Source organism: Etheostoma cragini, chromosome 4 (genome assembly GCF_013103735.1).
Source record: "Etheostoma cragini isolate CJK2018 chromosome 4, CSU_Ecrag_1.0, whole genome shotgun sequence".
Lineage (NCBI taxonomy): Eukaryota > Metazoa > Chordata > Actinopteri > Perciformes > Percidae > Etheostoma > Etheostoma cragini.
The window spans coordinates 21,950,995-21,968,974 of NC_048410.1; the positions used below are offsets into that span (position 1 = coordinate 21,950,995).

Here is a 17,980-nt window from a genome sequence, read left to right on the forward strand (position 1 = left end):
TATATATATATATATGTATATATGTATATATGTATATATGTATATATGTATATATGTGTGTATCAAAAATCTCATCTGATTCAAATCTGTCAGATTTGGACAGATCATTAGGCAGTCAGGGAGGTTGTATACGCAGCAGGTATAACATACCAAGTTGGATGTCCCTCATCTAGTTCCTTTTTAGACACTTAATAAGAATAAATTCTGGCTTTAACCGACTCAACTAGGATTCCTGTGCTTCCTAAAAAGAAGTCTGCAGTTGGTCCGATGTGGGTAGTTCTGACAGATGGAGAGTGTCCACATTTCAATTGGTCAGTTTTGGTTCTGCGGTGTAAAAGACTGAGCTCAGTGGAGCCATATGGACACAGGATTCTGTTGCCACTGATTAGTTCCTCCCCTTCTGGCTAAAGGTGTGTTAATAGCACAATGAATAATCTCTGATGGAAACCTCCATGTATATCTGCTCAGCAAATTTTTATGCTATAGCACACTGGCATGCAATACGTTTTTCAATTATTTTTTTTTATGTTGTTCCATGTGCTTGATGGAAAAAGAAAAGTTGGGATTCCGAAAGTCGTTGTTTCCTCATGAGACGAGCTGACAGCGGTGACAGCTTTCAGGAATGAGAAGAACAGATGCTCAATAGGTTATATAAACCGTAACTGACTGTGGCAAAACACGGACTGACATTGTAGAAACTGTGCGTGCATGTTTATTTACGTACGTATGTATGTATGTATGTATGTATGTTTGTTTGGGTTATCAAGTATGTACCTTCAACGACACGCTTCTAAATTGTGCATTTTAACACAACATTACTAAAAACGATGATCATGCTAAAAATGTATGATGGCATTGGGCTTTCCCAAAACATACAGTACATATAGTAACATATCATCCAAAAGTATGGTCTAAAAATCAATAACTAAGTATATTATAAGCCGTTTTTAGATGAATGAGGGTTTGTGATGGTGCATTATTCTTATACACAAACAACATAAATTAATGCTTGACTTAGTATTTTGATTTAATACTCTTGCAGTTTGGGCCCCAAAAAGTTGAAAAACTTAAAAGAAGTTATTATAGGCCGTTGTTGACCAAACCTCCAACAGTAATGAGTTATTTCAATTTACCCCATACGCCACCATTCATATGCATATAAACAGAAAGCGGCACACATTTTTACATTCTGCAGTGTTTTCTTGAAAGCCTCTAGAATGAAAGTGAAAAATTGTGTTTTTTTTATTTGCTTATGCATGAATTGATTCACTCTGACTATTTTTGGTGTTGTTGCTTCAGAGTTTGGGGAGTTTTCAAATGTATTTCCAACACACATCTCTTCTCCTATCTGTTTTAATGACCCAGTTTGCAAGACTGATGGTCCAACAACGACAACTGCTCACACTTTGACTCATCACAGGCCTGCATGATGCTCTGTTTACTGCCCTCCTATTCATACATCAGCTACAGTTTACTTCAGATAACTATGTCAGTTGCATAACTGCAGAGGCAGGTTGTTTGAGTGTGCATAAGGGATTGCACAATACGGCATCCTGTGCATCCTGTCTGTGCTGCTTTTGATCCTTTTTCGGATCTTTGTGGGGTAATGTCTACTTTTGTTTCAGCTTAGAAGAAATAATTAATGTCAGAGCAGCGATGTAACCTGGAATATTATATGTGGAGAGCCCTCATTGACCCTGTTGAGCTTTAAGGCTGCAGTCACTGCTAGTTTAAATAGCCTCTGGAGAATTGAAATCTTTGCCTCCATTAAAAAAAAAAAAAAAAAGCCAGGTTTTTTTAGGTGTCTGTGCATTAGCTCAAAGCAAAATGACAAACATTCTCAAAACAACTACACTGACTGATGTTATTTAGATTTACAACTGGCACTTAAAAAGATGTAGATACAGACATGTTATTATATTAGATGTGCCTGAAGCCCGTTGTTCACTGTGAGTATGTCTTGTTTATGCAGTGGCTGCCAAAGCTGGTCCCCCGGCCACAGGTGGGTCATTGCACTTTATTTGATCACTGCGGATCAGGTGTGTTATGGTTTGTAAAAGTATGGGGGGGGTTCATGTCCAGAAGACTGAAAACTGCTTTTTAAATGATAAATGGAGGGATGAACAAGATACATTTGCTGTGGTACTATTCTGTATTGGTTTTAAAGCATGATGCACCCCATCAAGGCCTCACATTAACTGACTTTAATATTGTCATTGCCCAGTACACGACCAGTACAATGTTAACCACCGCAATCTTGTGGTTTCTCATTCAGCTAGCGTCACTGTGTCATGTATTGGCTAACGTTCTATCAAAACATCTGTTAAAATACAAATATAAATGATCCATTGATGTTTAAAGTTAATTTAGTGGTGTAAAACTATTATGTGATGTCTTACCGTTCTATTGGTAGATAGTTTTAACTTGTTACTTTAGCTTTTACTTTACAAGAGCCAGCTAAAGTATTACGCTATTGCCGGTAAATCAGCCTTGCGCCAACCCTTGGCTTTAACCGGACACCGCTACAGACAGTTAGTTAAAGAAAGTCCCATCGATGCTGTCAAAACTACCGGATCTTACTTCTGTCCTTTGCGATAAAATACCATGCTTCAACAACTCTGAATTATGCAATAAGCGCTCCTTAATGTCATATTCAGTAAAAATAGGAGGAAAATTCGTCGCCCGAGCGTTCTTATGTCTTTCCCTCATTTCATATACTAATTAGACATCTAAATGGCGATTCACATATAGGACATTTCATATGTAGATTGATAGATGGGTATACATCAATTCTGTTAACATTTTGGTGGTGATCGGAAATGTAAAGACCAGAAAGTGCGTCAGGCTGAAAGTGTCCGGATATGGCTAAAAGCAGCGAGTGGTGTCCAAACGTGGACACAGTGACGCTTAACTCAATTTGTTAATCATGACTAAAGGAATAATTTGCTAGTCTACATGAAAATAAATTTGATAAAAAAGGGAAATAGTGAGCTAGCAGTGATGACTACATGCTATTTAGAAGTTGTATCTTACCTTTGCTGTTGCTACATGGGACTTGATTTAAAGCCTCTTTTTCTCTCACTAAACACACTAATCACTAAAGTCACACCTGTGCTTTTCCCTCTAGGGCCACAGGTGTTTCACATCAGTGCTTAATTACCTGCTGTGACATCACGTATTGGGCGTGGCCAGAAGTATTTGAATAAACCACAGAGAGAGTACTTCAGCAATGTTCAGGTACCTGATCCAATGGGGACTGATACCCTGTTGGAGCCATTGACATGTGGTGAGATCGTTATTTCTCACCTTTAGTGTTCTCAAACACAGCTGCTTGAAGCTGAAACCTAGTTGTTGATAATGTCATGGCATTTCTGACCATGGTTTATCACTTGAAGTGATTTATAAGGGATAAATCCCTGTAATGAGCCAACAGATTAACTTGCCCGCCTAAATGCCCACTGTAATCTCGTTTGCCACAAAAAGTACAGCGAGCTTTAATTGAAAAGACAATATGTCAGTGTTTAATGGTTTTATAGTAATCAGGGACTAACTGATGTTCTGCAGCTATGACAACAAATGTTGTGGAGTTACTGCTCACTGCTGTGGGTGTGTGCTTGTGCCGTCTGTCGCTGTGAGGCGGCTTTCTTCTTCTTCGGCTCAGGGTGTGTGCGCTGTCCTGGCCTAGATTGTGTGTGCTAGTGGGTTAGCTGGTCTTTTGCTGCAGAGTGGCACACGTTCTTCAGCTCTGGGGTGTGTGCTGTGATGGGGACTGTGTCTTACTTTTTTAGTATATGTGCTAGTGAACTAACACAGCTGCAGCTAGAGTTTGTCGGGCCCATGGACGCGGCTTGTTTTCCGGCTCGGTGCCCCTCAGTGTCTTAGCGCAGAGAACACTACTTTTTTTTTTTTTTTTTACAATTTTGAAACCCAATTTTATATCCTTGGCCATTTTTTTTATCATTGAGATTTGGCTGAGTGGTTAAAAACATTTTCCTGTGGAAATAGTCTGCACCCAAGTTACCAGCTCTGTTAGGTTATCCTTGGGCATGATGATGTTTTGAGCATATTTGATCATGTTCAACATCTTTGTTCATCATGTAAGCATTCTTTCATTTTGTTATTAGCACCGAGCACAAAGTACACCAGTTTAGGTTTGCAGGTATTTGGTCATAAACCAAAGTATTGATGGTGCTGGAAGGAGTCAGGGGATCATCACAGTTATTACATTTCATCCACAAGGGAACATGAATGCGTTTACCAAATTTAATGGCAATCCAACCAATTGTTGTTAGATATTTCACTCTGAACCAAAAAGGTAGAACTGCCGGTGGCCCAAAATAAAGAGTTAGGGGGTCACCAGAGTCAGTAGGCCCCATCCGCTGGGAACCATGAATGCCTGTATACAATTTAAGACAAAACAGATCTTTAATAATCCTAAAAGAAATTCTTGTGTCGGAGAGTGCTTGAAAATTACAACATACGAATATATACAATAGAGTAATACATGTAAAGTGTATAAGGAGTAATGCTCCTTCTACACTTGTGGGTAATACAATATAACAAATCTGAATAAGTAAACTAATATTGGCAATTGATGTTAAAAAGTAATAAAGTAGTAGTTGCACGTGACATTGGAAATAGTATTATTGCACCTTCTATTAATATTGTGGTTCTCAGTGTCCAATGTGTCAGCTGTTCCAACTGCAGATGGGGGTAGAAAAGACCTCTTGTGGCTTATCATGACATTACATCAAATAGTTGTTGCAATATTTCCATCTGGACCAAAGAGGTGGACCGACCAGCTGATGTTGCCTTCCCAAGGGCCACAGCGCTAAAAATGTTTTCACTAATGTCAAATGTCTTAATTGGGCAAATCAATAAAAAGATTAAGCAAATGTTACTCTGGCTCCAATTTACTCATTTGCAGCTTTGTCCTTAATCCTCATTGTAATTAACTAGATTGATTGATATAACACATGTTATACTTTTGATAGAAAAGAGTAATGGTTTACCAAAAGCTTTGAGTTATCAACCATTTTGTTGTCCAAGTGTCCTAAATAGCTGAAAACCCGTGGTGCTGGAGGATAAGTGTAGCTTTCAGCCGCTGCAAAAGAAACACAAAGTCTGCTCTGGGAGCGCCAAGCTTTACTTCTGGCCACTTGCATGTTTATCTGTGAATGTGTCCCTGTGGGCTTTTTGTGTGCACATTTTTTGATACCGTGTAAGTTGAATTCAGTCCATGTTTTCCCAACAGAATTCCTCTTCTACAAAGTTAGGACATGAGAGGAAGCAGTGAAAATCAGGAATCTGGGACTTGGTGCTATATATAATAATGAGATCAGGCCTCTTGTAAAACTAGATAGTACAGCAGTCTTGAGAAAATTGAATTATGTAGATAAGGATGCACTCGTTCAACTCTATCTATTGGTGCTGAGCTGGAATGGAGAGAAACTGGAGCATGAAGAGACTAAAACAACAGGTCCAAAATCACCTATGCAGAGTTTCTGTAAGTGGAAGGAAACATTCACTTTGACAAGATGACATTTGGCACAACAAAACAATAATTACAGAAGGCATTATAAGCCCTGAAATGATCCACTAAATGATGATGATCTTCAGCTTTGGTCATTAATTTGTAGTATTTAGGACTCTACTGGTGTCTTGTGACTTTCGAGTGCATTATCCGACCTTTTCAGCACTGGAGTTTGAAAGCTTCACCAGAGTAAAGGGATCCTGCGCCAACATGTTGTCGGTCTGTTACAAGTATCTTTAGTCTGGCCCTGGGGATGATTATAGGTTTGGAGGACTGGGGCAGTTTGAGCTCCTTGCACACACTGGCTGGCTGGATGCTTTGAAGATGACATGTTGAAAGGCTGGCATGTTAAACAGGACCTTAAGGTCACATTCAAACATGAGCCCCGGGAAAGTCAAAATACGAGTCACTAATTCTTTGTGGTGAGTGTCTGTGTGTGTCTACATGAGAAAGTGTGTGTGTGTGTGTGTGTTTGTGTGTGGGGTCTGTACATGTGAAGACGGGTAGTTTCTCTTCAGCTCTCTCATTGGCGTTTTTGGCGTCCAGCATCAATTTGTCTCCACTCCCTTTAAACAGCACGTGATTCTAAATTGTATTACTGTTAACTGCATCATACTGTTAAGTGTAGCTCGTCTCTGTGGAGAGCAAAGTTAGTCTGCTCCTCACTATGGTCTTCTTGTTGCCTTCGTGCCGAGGACTGACTAATGACGGACATTTATTTACTCAGGTAAGACGAAACAAGCATGCAGTTTTGATTTTATTTGAGCTTGTCAATCAATGAAATTTTGTATTCTCAACTGTTGTTTGCATAATATTAAATAGTAATTTCCTTTTACTGAACTCTGTTGTCCAAATGAATGATTCCGTGCAAACTATGTTAAAAAATAACAGTTATCACAGTGGAACACAATTACATTTAATTGCTTAATGTAGGAATTTGCATGCATTTCCCTATTGCAATATACTGCATATCGATATTGGAAATGTATTTGTTGTGACGTTCATTTCAGCCGGATTTTCTTAAATATAAGATGTCATTTTCTGCTGTGTTACATGCACATGTTGTATGAACCCATGGGTCCGAATGTGTCTTGCGCTCATGTCCGGTTTTTAGAAGGCTTGACTCTGCTTTAAAAATGACTGGAGGAGCAGAAGAAATGTTAAAAACATCGGAGAAACAAGAGGAAATTATAAAAAATCCTATTTCTTCATCAACAGACACACAAAAGTGGTCGCATGAACAGAGTAGACTGAGGTAGCTGCAATATTGTCATATTAGAGCTTGCATTGCAATACTAATAAGAATACTAATAAATATGATTGTCATTTTGACATCATTTAAACATTTTTTTTTTCTATAGAGTCATCTCCAATCAAATAATCCCTTCATCAAATCAAAAAGAGCACGTCTTCTTTGGTTTATTAAACCATTTTCTTTTCTTCAAAACTCATAACTTTAGTATGGTGCTCTTTCGTATGAGGATAATACACTGCTCAACCAAGAACCTTTAACGTATCAAAGCTTAAAAGAAACCAAATTTGAATATTAAATGTGAGGATATCATACACACATTGTTATAAAAAAAAGGTATGGAGGGGTAAATCTTAATCACTGTCTGGTTGGATTTGGTTTTTTAGAGAAATACTGTTGCAAAATGCAGAACTTGCATTCATGGAAAAGTGGTATTTGTTTACCAGTGACGGTACTAATGTTTTAGATGAGGGGTGGCCAACCAGTTCATCATAAAGAGCCAAAAAAAAAACACCTTAGCAAAGAGCCACAACACATGCACGTCCACACTACAGCAGTGTCTAAAAACTAATGACATAATACATATCAGTTTTCATAGTTTCAGTCTTGCCTGCAGTAGATTGACTCAGTGGGAAACCTGATCGTCTTTGTGATCCACAACCTTTTTTCATGTCTGGCAACTCAATGCGACTCTTTGACGTGTGTAGGTTGCTTTGACTTTACTTGTTTCAGTGTTTCACAGACATAAGTTGCAAACATTGACATTAGCTTGAGTGCAGCCAACATTGGGATATCTGTCTGTGGGCACTGTTTTCCAGAACTCTCTGGTTCCATTCCATTCATAACACACATTTACGTCTGCCAATCATCTCCAGCTGGGACATTTGTCATCAAAAGGGGCTTTCAGTTTGATTCAGAAGTGAAAAGGTTAATGATGAAGGTGATCTGTGGCCGCTTTTCCCCCTAAGGTTGCACAATCTGTCATCAAAACTCTGCTGCATTATTTTTAAGTCATTGGCATATGTATTGTCAGATTAGACTTATCTGTTGCTACCACAGGCCCCAGCCACACATTACCAAGCCTCACAGGAACAGGAACAAAGAGAGAGCCGCAGGTTCGCCAGCCCTGCTTTGAATCGTGGTCATCTTGCACTGACAGAGCCCCCAGCATAGTGTGTTAGGAGGAGAGGTAGTGTCTGCAGGGCGGCGGTGGGGGCAGCCGGTGTTGGCATGGCCTGAAAGGAGCCGTTCTCCTGCTGCATGTGCCAAGTGGTGTCAGCCTGCCACTGGCCTTCACAGCACGTCTCACACTGGAGGTTTGTGGCAAGAGGACCAGGAATACATTAGGAAAAGCTGTTGAAACATATGGTGTCTCCTTTTAGATGCAACTGATGCTTTGATTTTGTGTTGGGCCGTTTTGATTATTTGTAATCTCATTTTAAATACGTGATTTAAATGAAATCTTCCTGATAAGATTTGGTTTCTTTTAATCCTTCTTTAACCTTGTTTTTTCTTTTGCCTTAGATCAGCTGCTTGGCTGCTGCAACTAAACAGCATTCGACAGCAGAGTTTTTTTTTCCCTTTCTTGATCCCAATGTTTCTCCCAGTTGAATCTGAAGTGGTGATTAGTCTGGTTTTCAGACCTTTAGGTGGCTTTGATGTTGTAACTGATAAATAGTGGTAAAATGGTCCTTCCCCTCAAAACATCATCTCCTCTTTCTTCTTTCCCACTTGCTTCCATCCCCATCCAGTCAGTACCTTTGTGGTTAGAAAGCTTCACTCTGTGAGGCAGACGCCCTGGAATGCACAGCTGTTTAACAGTCTTTTTCTACAGTATACATCCTAAATGAAAGCTTGTTATCCATCATGCAATACACAGCTAAAATAGATGCCAGCAACCTCTTTGTTTAGAGACATTCACGCCAAAGTCTTCATTTAACCAACATACTGTATTTGCCTTTTTTAAATTCCACATTATGTTTCAAAACATTATTTTCAATTAAGTTTTTGAATCAGCCTATTATTTAATACCAGTTGGGTTAATTTGATAGTATGGAGGGGTAACTCCAAACAATGTTGTCCATCACGCTGTTTCTTGGAAAAGTTACTTTGCTTTCTTGACAAAACATTAGAGACGATTGATACCACTCTCTGTACCAAAAACATGAAACTACTGCCTGTTGCCAGAAGCTAAGCTTCGTACAAAGAGTGCAAACCAGCAGAGAGAGATTAAACGAAGGAAATAAAACGTGTTAATTAGTGAGCTTTTAGAGGTGGCAGTAGGTGGATTTCGTGACCTTTTGGACAGAGCCAGGCTAGATGTTTGCAGTCTTTGTACTAAGCTGAGTTGGCAGGCGGCTGGCGTCATGACTAGCCGTTTGAAAATGGTGAATGTTAGTGCATCTGTCTGTCTTTTCTTTTTATGAAAAAACTAATAGTGACGTTCTGTTTTGAGAACGCATCTGAAGTGTTGAGATGAAAACATTTGACTGGATTTTATTGTATGACCATGACATCACCATCAAGTCATCCCCTTCTGGGCTACTCTATATAATCAACCTTGCCCTTTGTGATGTCAGCCATTTTCCTGATGAAGAGTGTTGATAGCCTGTTCAATCTAACAAAGTTCAGGAGTTTTATTTAGCACGTAGGTACCCGTTTCTAACATTTATGCCCGTTTCTGATGATATTCTGATGAGTCCTATCAAAACCTTGAAACAAGCACGTCTCTGTCATTGTTTTGTGTATTTCAGGATGTTGCCCATAGACTACTATGAATATTATAGTTGTGGTTCTGTTCTGCTACGTTTGTTTTTTTATGTTCGTAATTTATTATGTATATGTGAAACTGCAATAGTGCCATTTCTCTGAAGCGGCCGGCTATTACAGTTACAGATCACATTTGGAGAATAAGAAATGTGTATTCTAAGATTTGTTTCTGTTTTATTTTCTAGCTCTCAGTCTAGTGACTGTCCCAACCATGAGCGGTGGAGTGAATATCAAAGTCATATCTCCGAGTCAGAGTGACGCAGGTGTCATGTCGAGTCTGCCTTTACCTCGAAGCATGATGCCTCTCTCCAAGATGGATCCCAAACCACACTACGGCGGGCCCCCCAATGCCACACTGCAGTATCAGCACGCCGCCAAACGACGACCTTCCTATTCTCCGTCTTCTGTTTCCTCGGGTCCTGCAGAGCCCCTGAGGGGTGCAGCTTTAAAGAACCACCTGCTGCAGCAAAAAGCTGGAATAAATTCTCACAGAAGCCCAGCAGCTACAGAACGAACTGACGGAACGTGCTCGGCGTACAGCAGCCCTCAGATACCGAAGAGGGACGTCCGACGCTCAAAAGACACACTGGACCTCCGCGCCAGCACACCGAACCAGAAAGCTTTGCGAGACCTCCAGTTGAGACGAACCACCAACAAAAACTGGACCTTTGGAAAATATCGCCTAAAGAGTGTTGACAATGCACAGGAGGATGCCGCCTTGTGCCGGCTCTCTGCTAATGCCCAGTTGGGCTACGGAAGAGGGCGGATCTTTTATACTAAAGGTGCAAATGGGAATGAGGTACCAAGCGTGTCCTTAGCTGGAATGGGCAACACGGAAAAAAAGGTGAGGAACATTTCCAACCAGCACCTGGGAGCTTCAGAAAGAGACGTGTCCAACAACAAATCAAAGTCTTCTCATCACACATTCAACATGCGGCACAAAGGGAGTGAGCCAGGAAAAGTCTACATGGCCGCTGTTGCTCCCTTCAGGTTCAGGTGAGGGCAGTGTTTCACCTTTTCATGATGGGAAGATAAGCTGCATTGCAGACAGACTGCCTATTATTATTTTTAGAATATGAAGCACCGTAGGGCATCTGATGAGGCCTCTTATTTAAAAAAAAATAAAAATATAATGTGTCATTTGTATGTTTCTTATCCTGTAGGTTTCAGGTCCATGAGGACACAGATCCCTCCCTCGATGATCTCAGTGATTGTTCCTCTGACTCCATGGAGGTCTGCTGTGACGATCTAGGTGAGTCTCTTTTAATCTCCTCCCCCTGATATTTCCATTTGGGGATTAGAGACACACCTGACGCTCCAAACAACTGATTCCTAAACTGCACATCTGGTCTTATCAAAAGGGGTCACAGGATGATTGAGTGGGATAAAAAACATGTTCAAACTGATGTTGTGAAATACGGAAAATTCTTCCTCTAGAAATTATTCAAATGACGGCAACATCTCCGGTTTTTGCTAAACTGGGGACATTTATTACACCAGATTCTCCATATCTCTCCCCCTGTTTCCTGTCATCTATTTCCTGTTGACTATCCATGTAAGGCATAAAATCCCCCCCAAAATAAATGTAAAAAAAATAGTCATCTTCTCAGACATATACAGTGTGTAACGAGGATTTGCAAGTATGGAAACCACTGCTGTTTACCAAGGAGCAGAAACTCTGATGCTGATTAAACAGGCTGATATCTGGTATCATCTAGGACCGTAAAAAAAAGCAGGGCGCCAATAAAGTTTAATCACCATATCTACAAACAATTGAAAGACCCTCTCTCCTTCCAAAGTACTTGTACTATCAAAAATAGTTACTTAAATCTTTAAAACAAAAAAAGAAGCAAACTTTTTAACTCAGTTCAGCAAGTTCAACCAGTTAATTATGCAAAACCCAGTTTTGTTTCCAATCGTATTATATTGCATCCTGTAACACCCAAGCATTAACATGGCTGAATGTTGATACTGGACTCTGTTCAGCGTGACAGTTGTTCTCACCAGAACTGCCAACTTGCAACCAAAGCTTTTTACTGTATGTACCACCTGTTATGTGCATCAGGATTTCCTGAAGTAATTCACTTCTTTCTTTATGTGCATGTGGGAAAACAGATTATTGGCAGAGAGCACTGCTCTCAAATCACATCACACTGTTTCCTCAACGTTCTTGTGTCTCTGGTGCACCGTCAAAATTATATTTACGTAATTTCTGTCAGTGTTGTGTTTTGTTCTGATGCCTGCAACAACTCTGTACCTCACACATCATGTTGCTTAGAGACTGACATACAAACATATTGTATGTTTAAAAAAGAACACACACTAATTTGCCTGGTAAATATTTCATTATTTTAAGGAACTCTCGCTGAGTGAAGGCAATTCTCCATTAGCAGATACAACCACAACAATTCAATCAATTAGTTCAAATTAGAAAAGATTACATAATTAAAGACTGCTGTGAATAAGTGAGTAGGCAGACACTATTGACTTATGGGTAATGGAGCTGTGACCACAAAACAGAGTTAAAGGTCCCATGGCATGAAAATTTCACATTATGAGGTTTTATAACATTAATATGCGTTCCCACAGCCTGCCTATGGTCCCCCGGTGGCCAAAAATGGCGATAGGTGTAAACTGAGCCCTGGGTATCCTGCTCTGCCTTTGAGAAAATGAAAGCTCAGATTTGCCAATCTGGAATCTTGCCCCTTATGACCTCATAAGGTTACTTCCCCTTTCTTTGCTTTGCCCACACAGAGAATGTGGCCCATCCATGAGAGAGAAATATCATGGCTTTCAAACAAGCAAAGTGGCAGTTGGTCAAGGCCACACCCTACCCTCCCCTCCTTAAAAGCAACAGACTCAGAAACGGCACATACTAAGTAAAGCTCATTGTAGGACTGGCTCTAGTAGCCGGAATTCTGCACCAAGGCTGAATTTTGGGAAAGAGACTTCCGACATGGTATTAGGGGACCACCAGGGTCTATATAAAAGAGACTTCAGATACAGTATTAGGGAACCACTAAGGTCTATATAAAAGCATCCAAAGAGCCCCATGTCATGGGACCTTCAAACATTTTTGTTGTTTGAGGTAGATATTTTAACCAGAAGCCTCATTGTGTTAAAATGTGCTCTAACTCACTGTTGGAAAAGTTCTTTCCTAAACCTCAAGCTAAATAACTGAAATGCATTAATGAATTAATTAAATGGCAGCAGCATTATAGTGTGTTCAAAACAGACCTTTCTGACCCAGAAAACGACCACATAGGTTGTGCAAGCAGATTACAACAACAAATATTAAGATTTGTTGCTAAGCGCCGCCCTCCAGTGGCTGTAGCAATTATCACGGGAGCAAACGAGGAAGTAATGAGACGAAGTATAACTGCACCAAACTCTGCGTAAGGAGGCATGTTGGGGTCGTGGGTCTGGACTGAAACCAAAAGTCAACGGTCATTGTGTTGTTTGAATGAACTGACTTTTACGGACCTACGTCTATGACGTGCCCTGACTAAGTATTTTTATGCCTAAACTTAACTTGCTCAGTTTCACAACATAAACTGTGTTTAAAACCACAACTGTTACCTTTTATCGGACAGTCTTGTGATTTAAACAGCCATCGCAGTCGCATGTTACGTCACACCTTTTAAACAGCCACCGTGCAGCTGTGATACAACGTTCAATGGAACGTTCATACATGCTGTTTCGGGAGTCATTGGCAATCAAAAAAAGGCCAAACCTAAATACTAGCTTGCATTACTTTACGAGTCATTTTGGCCAACACACAGTATGTAGATGTATTTGTCACTCCTGATTACCTAACAAGCAGAATTGTTAGAAAATGATCTTATGTAATTGCACTGGGCTATTCTAAACCGTCTGTCTCCTTAATTATTTTAATGACATTGAAGGGTCGAGAGTCTCCAGCCCGCGTCCTCAGGGAGAGACGAGACCGAGAGGTCCTCAGCTGAGTGTGGACAGATGCAGGAATGACAGATTGAGTGGTTTGATGGGAGGATCGGCTTTCACCTCCTGTCTGGGATTTCCTCTTGTCCCCTCTGCACGAACATACGGACTTGAGGGGCACTTCCATTCTGTTTTTGACCATAGAGCTGAGATGTGTCTTTGTAAGCTGTCATCCAGCACTAACTACAAGTTAGCTGGAAGATTTAAAAAAATAAAATAAAATAGTTTTTTTTTTTAATGAAGAAAACATAAGCTCTGTTAGGATGTCTGGTAAAAAGAAATGTCTAAAAGTTACACCGTGGGGAGACTCACTGCTCCAGGATTCATACAAAACAGCAAATTAATCACTCTGGCAAATGTTTATACAAGATAGTTTTCCCTTTTTGATCCATTCCAGCAGCTTGAATTCATCATGAATAGGACATTTGCTCAGCACATGAAGAAACCCTCATAAGTGATCAGGTCGGTCTTCATCCCTTAGGCTGCTCCCATTCCAGCAAGCACAAAGATTCTATTAGATTTCCATTTAGGGGTGTTTTGTACTGTACAATAAAAACCACATGACTCTAACACCATGCACAAACATAAACTTTACGTGTGACTTTAACACCATGTTTCGACATACTAATTCTGCTTTGACTGTCTGCACATTTACATTGATGTCCTCCGCTGTTTTCCCGTTTGAGCACATGTGGAGTTTCTTGAATCCATTGCTTACAGCAGCTGAGCAGCCCCTAAATGATTACATGTGCTGTCCAGGGAAATGAATAATAGACAGCTGTGTAACTTTGCTGTCATACCCCACACACAGACACATATGCACGTACACACACACAATTACTCAGATGGCCAGTTGGAAAGGAAGAATCAGACCCAGATGTTAAAGAGACCAAATGAAAGATGCAGCTCCACCCTTCCTCTCTCCTGAGAAGTGGTGACGATTCCTAGTTTCTACATTTTTATTTGCAGAAGTCCGTCCAAAAGTTGTCGGGACATTTCACCAAAACCATAAATATCAACCTCATGGAGGCACGAACGGAAAAGTTAGGGGATTACCAAAGTTCTCGCCATTTATACTCTGGGGACAATGAATATTTGTACCAAATTGTATGTCGAGTCATCCAAAAGTAGCCAAGACATTTCACTAAAAATAAAAATAAATTCATTACACACAAAGTTAGCCTTATGGTGGCGCTAGAGAAAAACTCACAGGATCATCATGGTCAACAGGATTCATGAGTTGTTGATTGAACTCCTGATAGAACTGTGTTGCTTTTGCTTCCGTTGGATTTAGGGATATGTTCCAGGAAAACATCAAAGGCTTGCAATAAATTTGGCCTGTCGGGATTTGTTATCTTATGATTCATTAAGAAATTCCAACTTTCCAAAACAAAAAAAAATAATAGGCTTTCCAATACATCATGGGAGTAAGGTCACAGCCGGTGGTTCTGGAGTCAGCAGGGGAGCCTCGGAACTCGTGATGTGGAGGAACAAGACGTGACATTGTTTCTAGGAACTAATTGCCAGATCAGACACCCTCAGTGGTCCATGAGCCGCCCCAGGTGCCCTGAAACCCAAATAAAAAAAAGCAATGGAGTGTGATGCAACACCCATTTTGTGTGTTTGTGTGTGTGTGTGTGTTTGTGTGTGTGTGTGTTAGAGTGCGGATCGGGCCGGATTTTTCTGTCCGAGCCTGGCCCGCGTCCGACAGAGCAGTAACCGAACCCAACCCGAGCCCGACAGGCATTAAGATATTTATGTCCGAGCCCGACCCTAGCCCAACACAGTTAAAATCGCATTTGTTTCTCATACTAATGACACATGTACGTTTGTTTGTGTGAAAAGCCCGCTTTTATTAACATCATATGTGGGGGATTATGTCAGTAAATCTGAGAAAAATAAATACCTTGCTTAACCTGTATTGATAAGCCGCCCCAATAAGAGATGCGGTAAAAAAAAATGTCCAATGCCTTATCGCGCTGATGTGACCGAGCCCGACCCAAACCCGAGCATCCTTTCTAAAAATCTGTTCGAACCCGGCCCGGCCCGTCGGGTACCGTCGGGCTCGGGTCGGGTATCCATCCTCTAGTGTGTGTGTGTGTGTGTGGTTCCCCCCTCTAGGCATTGTAGCTAACCGGTCAGTCACATCCACTGCATGAGCATGTTTGTATTCAGCCATGCTGAAAAGAACAACTCAAACAATTAATAAAAAAAGAAAATAACTCCATTCACCATCATTGGGTTTAGATAATAGAAGATGCCTGTATTTCATTTAATGAGCACATAATAACATGATGGTTGTTGCACAGTAGTTTATGGAAAACGTAAATGTTTCTTGTTTGTTCGGTGTAGTGAAGTCTGGAGCAAATGACATACAGGCGGTGAGAGAGGGTGGTTTCCATGGAGCAGTGCTTCATGCGAGCCTCCTTCATCCTCCTGAGAGACAACAGTGTGGAATAACTTAAAAAGATGCACTCATATGTTAGCAAAGAAAACATGCCTCCAAACAATGTGACTGGATTTTTAATTTAACACAATTGCGTGTGTACATGTGTCCTATGCTCACTTGAAGCTATTTCCAAACCAGAAGTGTGGTTTTGGGTGTGTTTCTCCTTTCCCTGGCACATCTTGTTGCTCTCTGTCTGCTGAAGTGAAATCATTCATTAGGCTAGAATTATGAGTTGACTTTTTTCATTTCAAACCGTGGACAAAAGTACCCAATTATTGTTGTAATTAACGTCCCACAATGTTTCAGTTTATTATTTTTTTTACTTTGTACATACATACATGTTCATTAGCCTTCAACTATTATGTCCTTGTTGATATTTGACGAGAATGCAGTTTTCCTAACCCTAACCTCACTACTGATTTTTAGCATATGATTTATCCATCTGTTAATCTGGAACTGATATAAGGAAGCTCAGACAGGATCAAAAGATAATCTGGGTGCTCCAGTTGATGCATTGTGTGGGATTTTTGATAGTGAGGATAATTTATAATATGGTCTGTAGTTGCATATCCAAATGAGTATCCATTTAAATTAATAACACATCCACTAACATTTCAAATCATGCATCCTGAGTGTATTGAACAGGGAACACTAGAGGTGATGGAGGGGGAGGGGAAGAACAAAGGAATCAGAGGAGGTGGGGGGAAAACGTGTGTGAGAAGAGAATGGTGCCTGGTTTTATAAGCCAGAGATGATCGTTTTTTAATCACTCTCTTGCTTTTCACATATTCTGCTGAGACACAGAAAAGCATCTTTTAAATGAAGGGGAAAAAAACGTGGGAGGGAGGATGGGAGGGCAGTCGGAGGCGAGAGAGGCAGAAGAAAGCAGGGGGAGGAGGGAGCGATGGTACTGCCGCTGTCATTCCGCTGCTGCGCTCTTCAGCGGCAGGAGGGTGTGCTGAAGGGAGGAGTGTGGAAAAATCGGAGGAAAGGAGGACGGAAGGAAAGGAGAGAAAGGGAGTGCCTGGGCAGCACTGCAACAGCTGCAACTGCAGCAGGCTGTCGGGAGGAAAGAGGGAGAAAAGGAGACAGAGGGAAGAAAGGGAAGGCTTCAAGATTTGCCTTAGAGGAAACATTATTACGTATGTTTTTGCAGAAGAAAAAGGGTTTGATACGGAAGCCTGTTTCCTCTTTGCTGATGCTTTTCTATATGGTCTCATGCAGGAGGCATGCTTGGAAATAGTGTAAAAGGCAGAGAAGGAGATTTCAAGATGGAAAGGACGGATAGCACAAAGGCATACGGCCAAGCAGATGGCAAAGGAGTTGGCATGGCAGTTAAGAGGGCCAAGTCTGGAGTGCCCCAGACCACACCGAGGGGTGAACTGAAGGTTTACCGGGCGGGTAGCTCTGACGGCAGGTTACCAGTTTCCTCTAGTCTTCGCAAGCAGAGGTCTATGACAAACCTGGCTGTACTCACTGATGCTGAGAAGAAGTTGCACCTTTATGAGCCCAAATGGTGTGATGACATGGCCAAGCATGGAGCAGGGCAGAGCAAAATGGGCAAGCCAAAGACCACAGGGGGTGGCAGCAGTGCCGGAGGGGGTGGCACTCTCTCTCGAAACCTATCCAAATCTGAACACTCGCTGTTCCAGGGCAAACCCAAGCCCTTCAGCCCTCTGGCTGCTCCATCTGCTCTGAGCAAGCAGAGCCGCATACCTCGTGCTCCGTACGCTGAGGTGAAGCCCCTAAGCAAGGCACCTGAGGATGGCAAGTCGGATGACGAGATCTTGTCCAGCAAGGCGAAGGCCAACGCTAAGAAGCAGGGAGCTGGTGCCGGAGGAGAGTCCAAAGGAGAGGAAGGGGGGGACAAGCCCTTCCTGAAGGTGGACCCAGAACTGGTGGTGACAGTGCTGGGCGACCTGGAGCAGCTGCTTTTCAGTCAGATGTTAGGTGAGTACGGCAGAGCGGTCTCAATACCTCACCCACCCCATGGCCCCTACAGTACGTGTGCTGGCCA

At 41.4% G+C, this 17,980-nt stretch overlaps 1 protein-coding gene across 13 annotated transcripts in view; it reads left to right on the top strand.

Moving 5' to 3' along the window:
- The window catches only part of nav1b (neuron navigator 1b), a 74,701-nt gene that overhangs the window by 7,924 nt on the left and 48,797 nt on the right, over positions 1 to 17,980 (top strand). For 11 of the 13 annotated variants that reach the window (XM_034870621.1, XM_034870620.1, XM_034870622.1 and 8 more), the window contains exons 2-4: positions 9,740 to 10,550; positions 10,718 to 10,806; positions 17,188 to 17,913. In XM_034870621.1, the coding sequence (XP_034726512.1) occupies positions 9,766 to 10,550; positions 10,718 to 10,806; positions 17,188 to 17,913 (1,600 nt within the window). In that variant the 5' untranslated portion in view covers positions 9,740 to 9,765. The remainder of the gene's footprint in view (positions 1 to 9,739; positions 10,551 to 10,717; positions 10,807 to 17,187; positions 17,914 to 17,980) is intronic. The other 2 variants (XM_034870632.1, XM_034870633.1) reach the window with 1 other exon arrangement.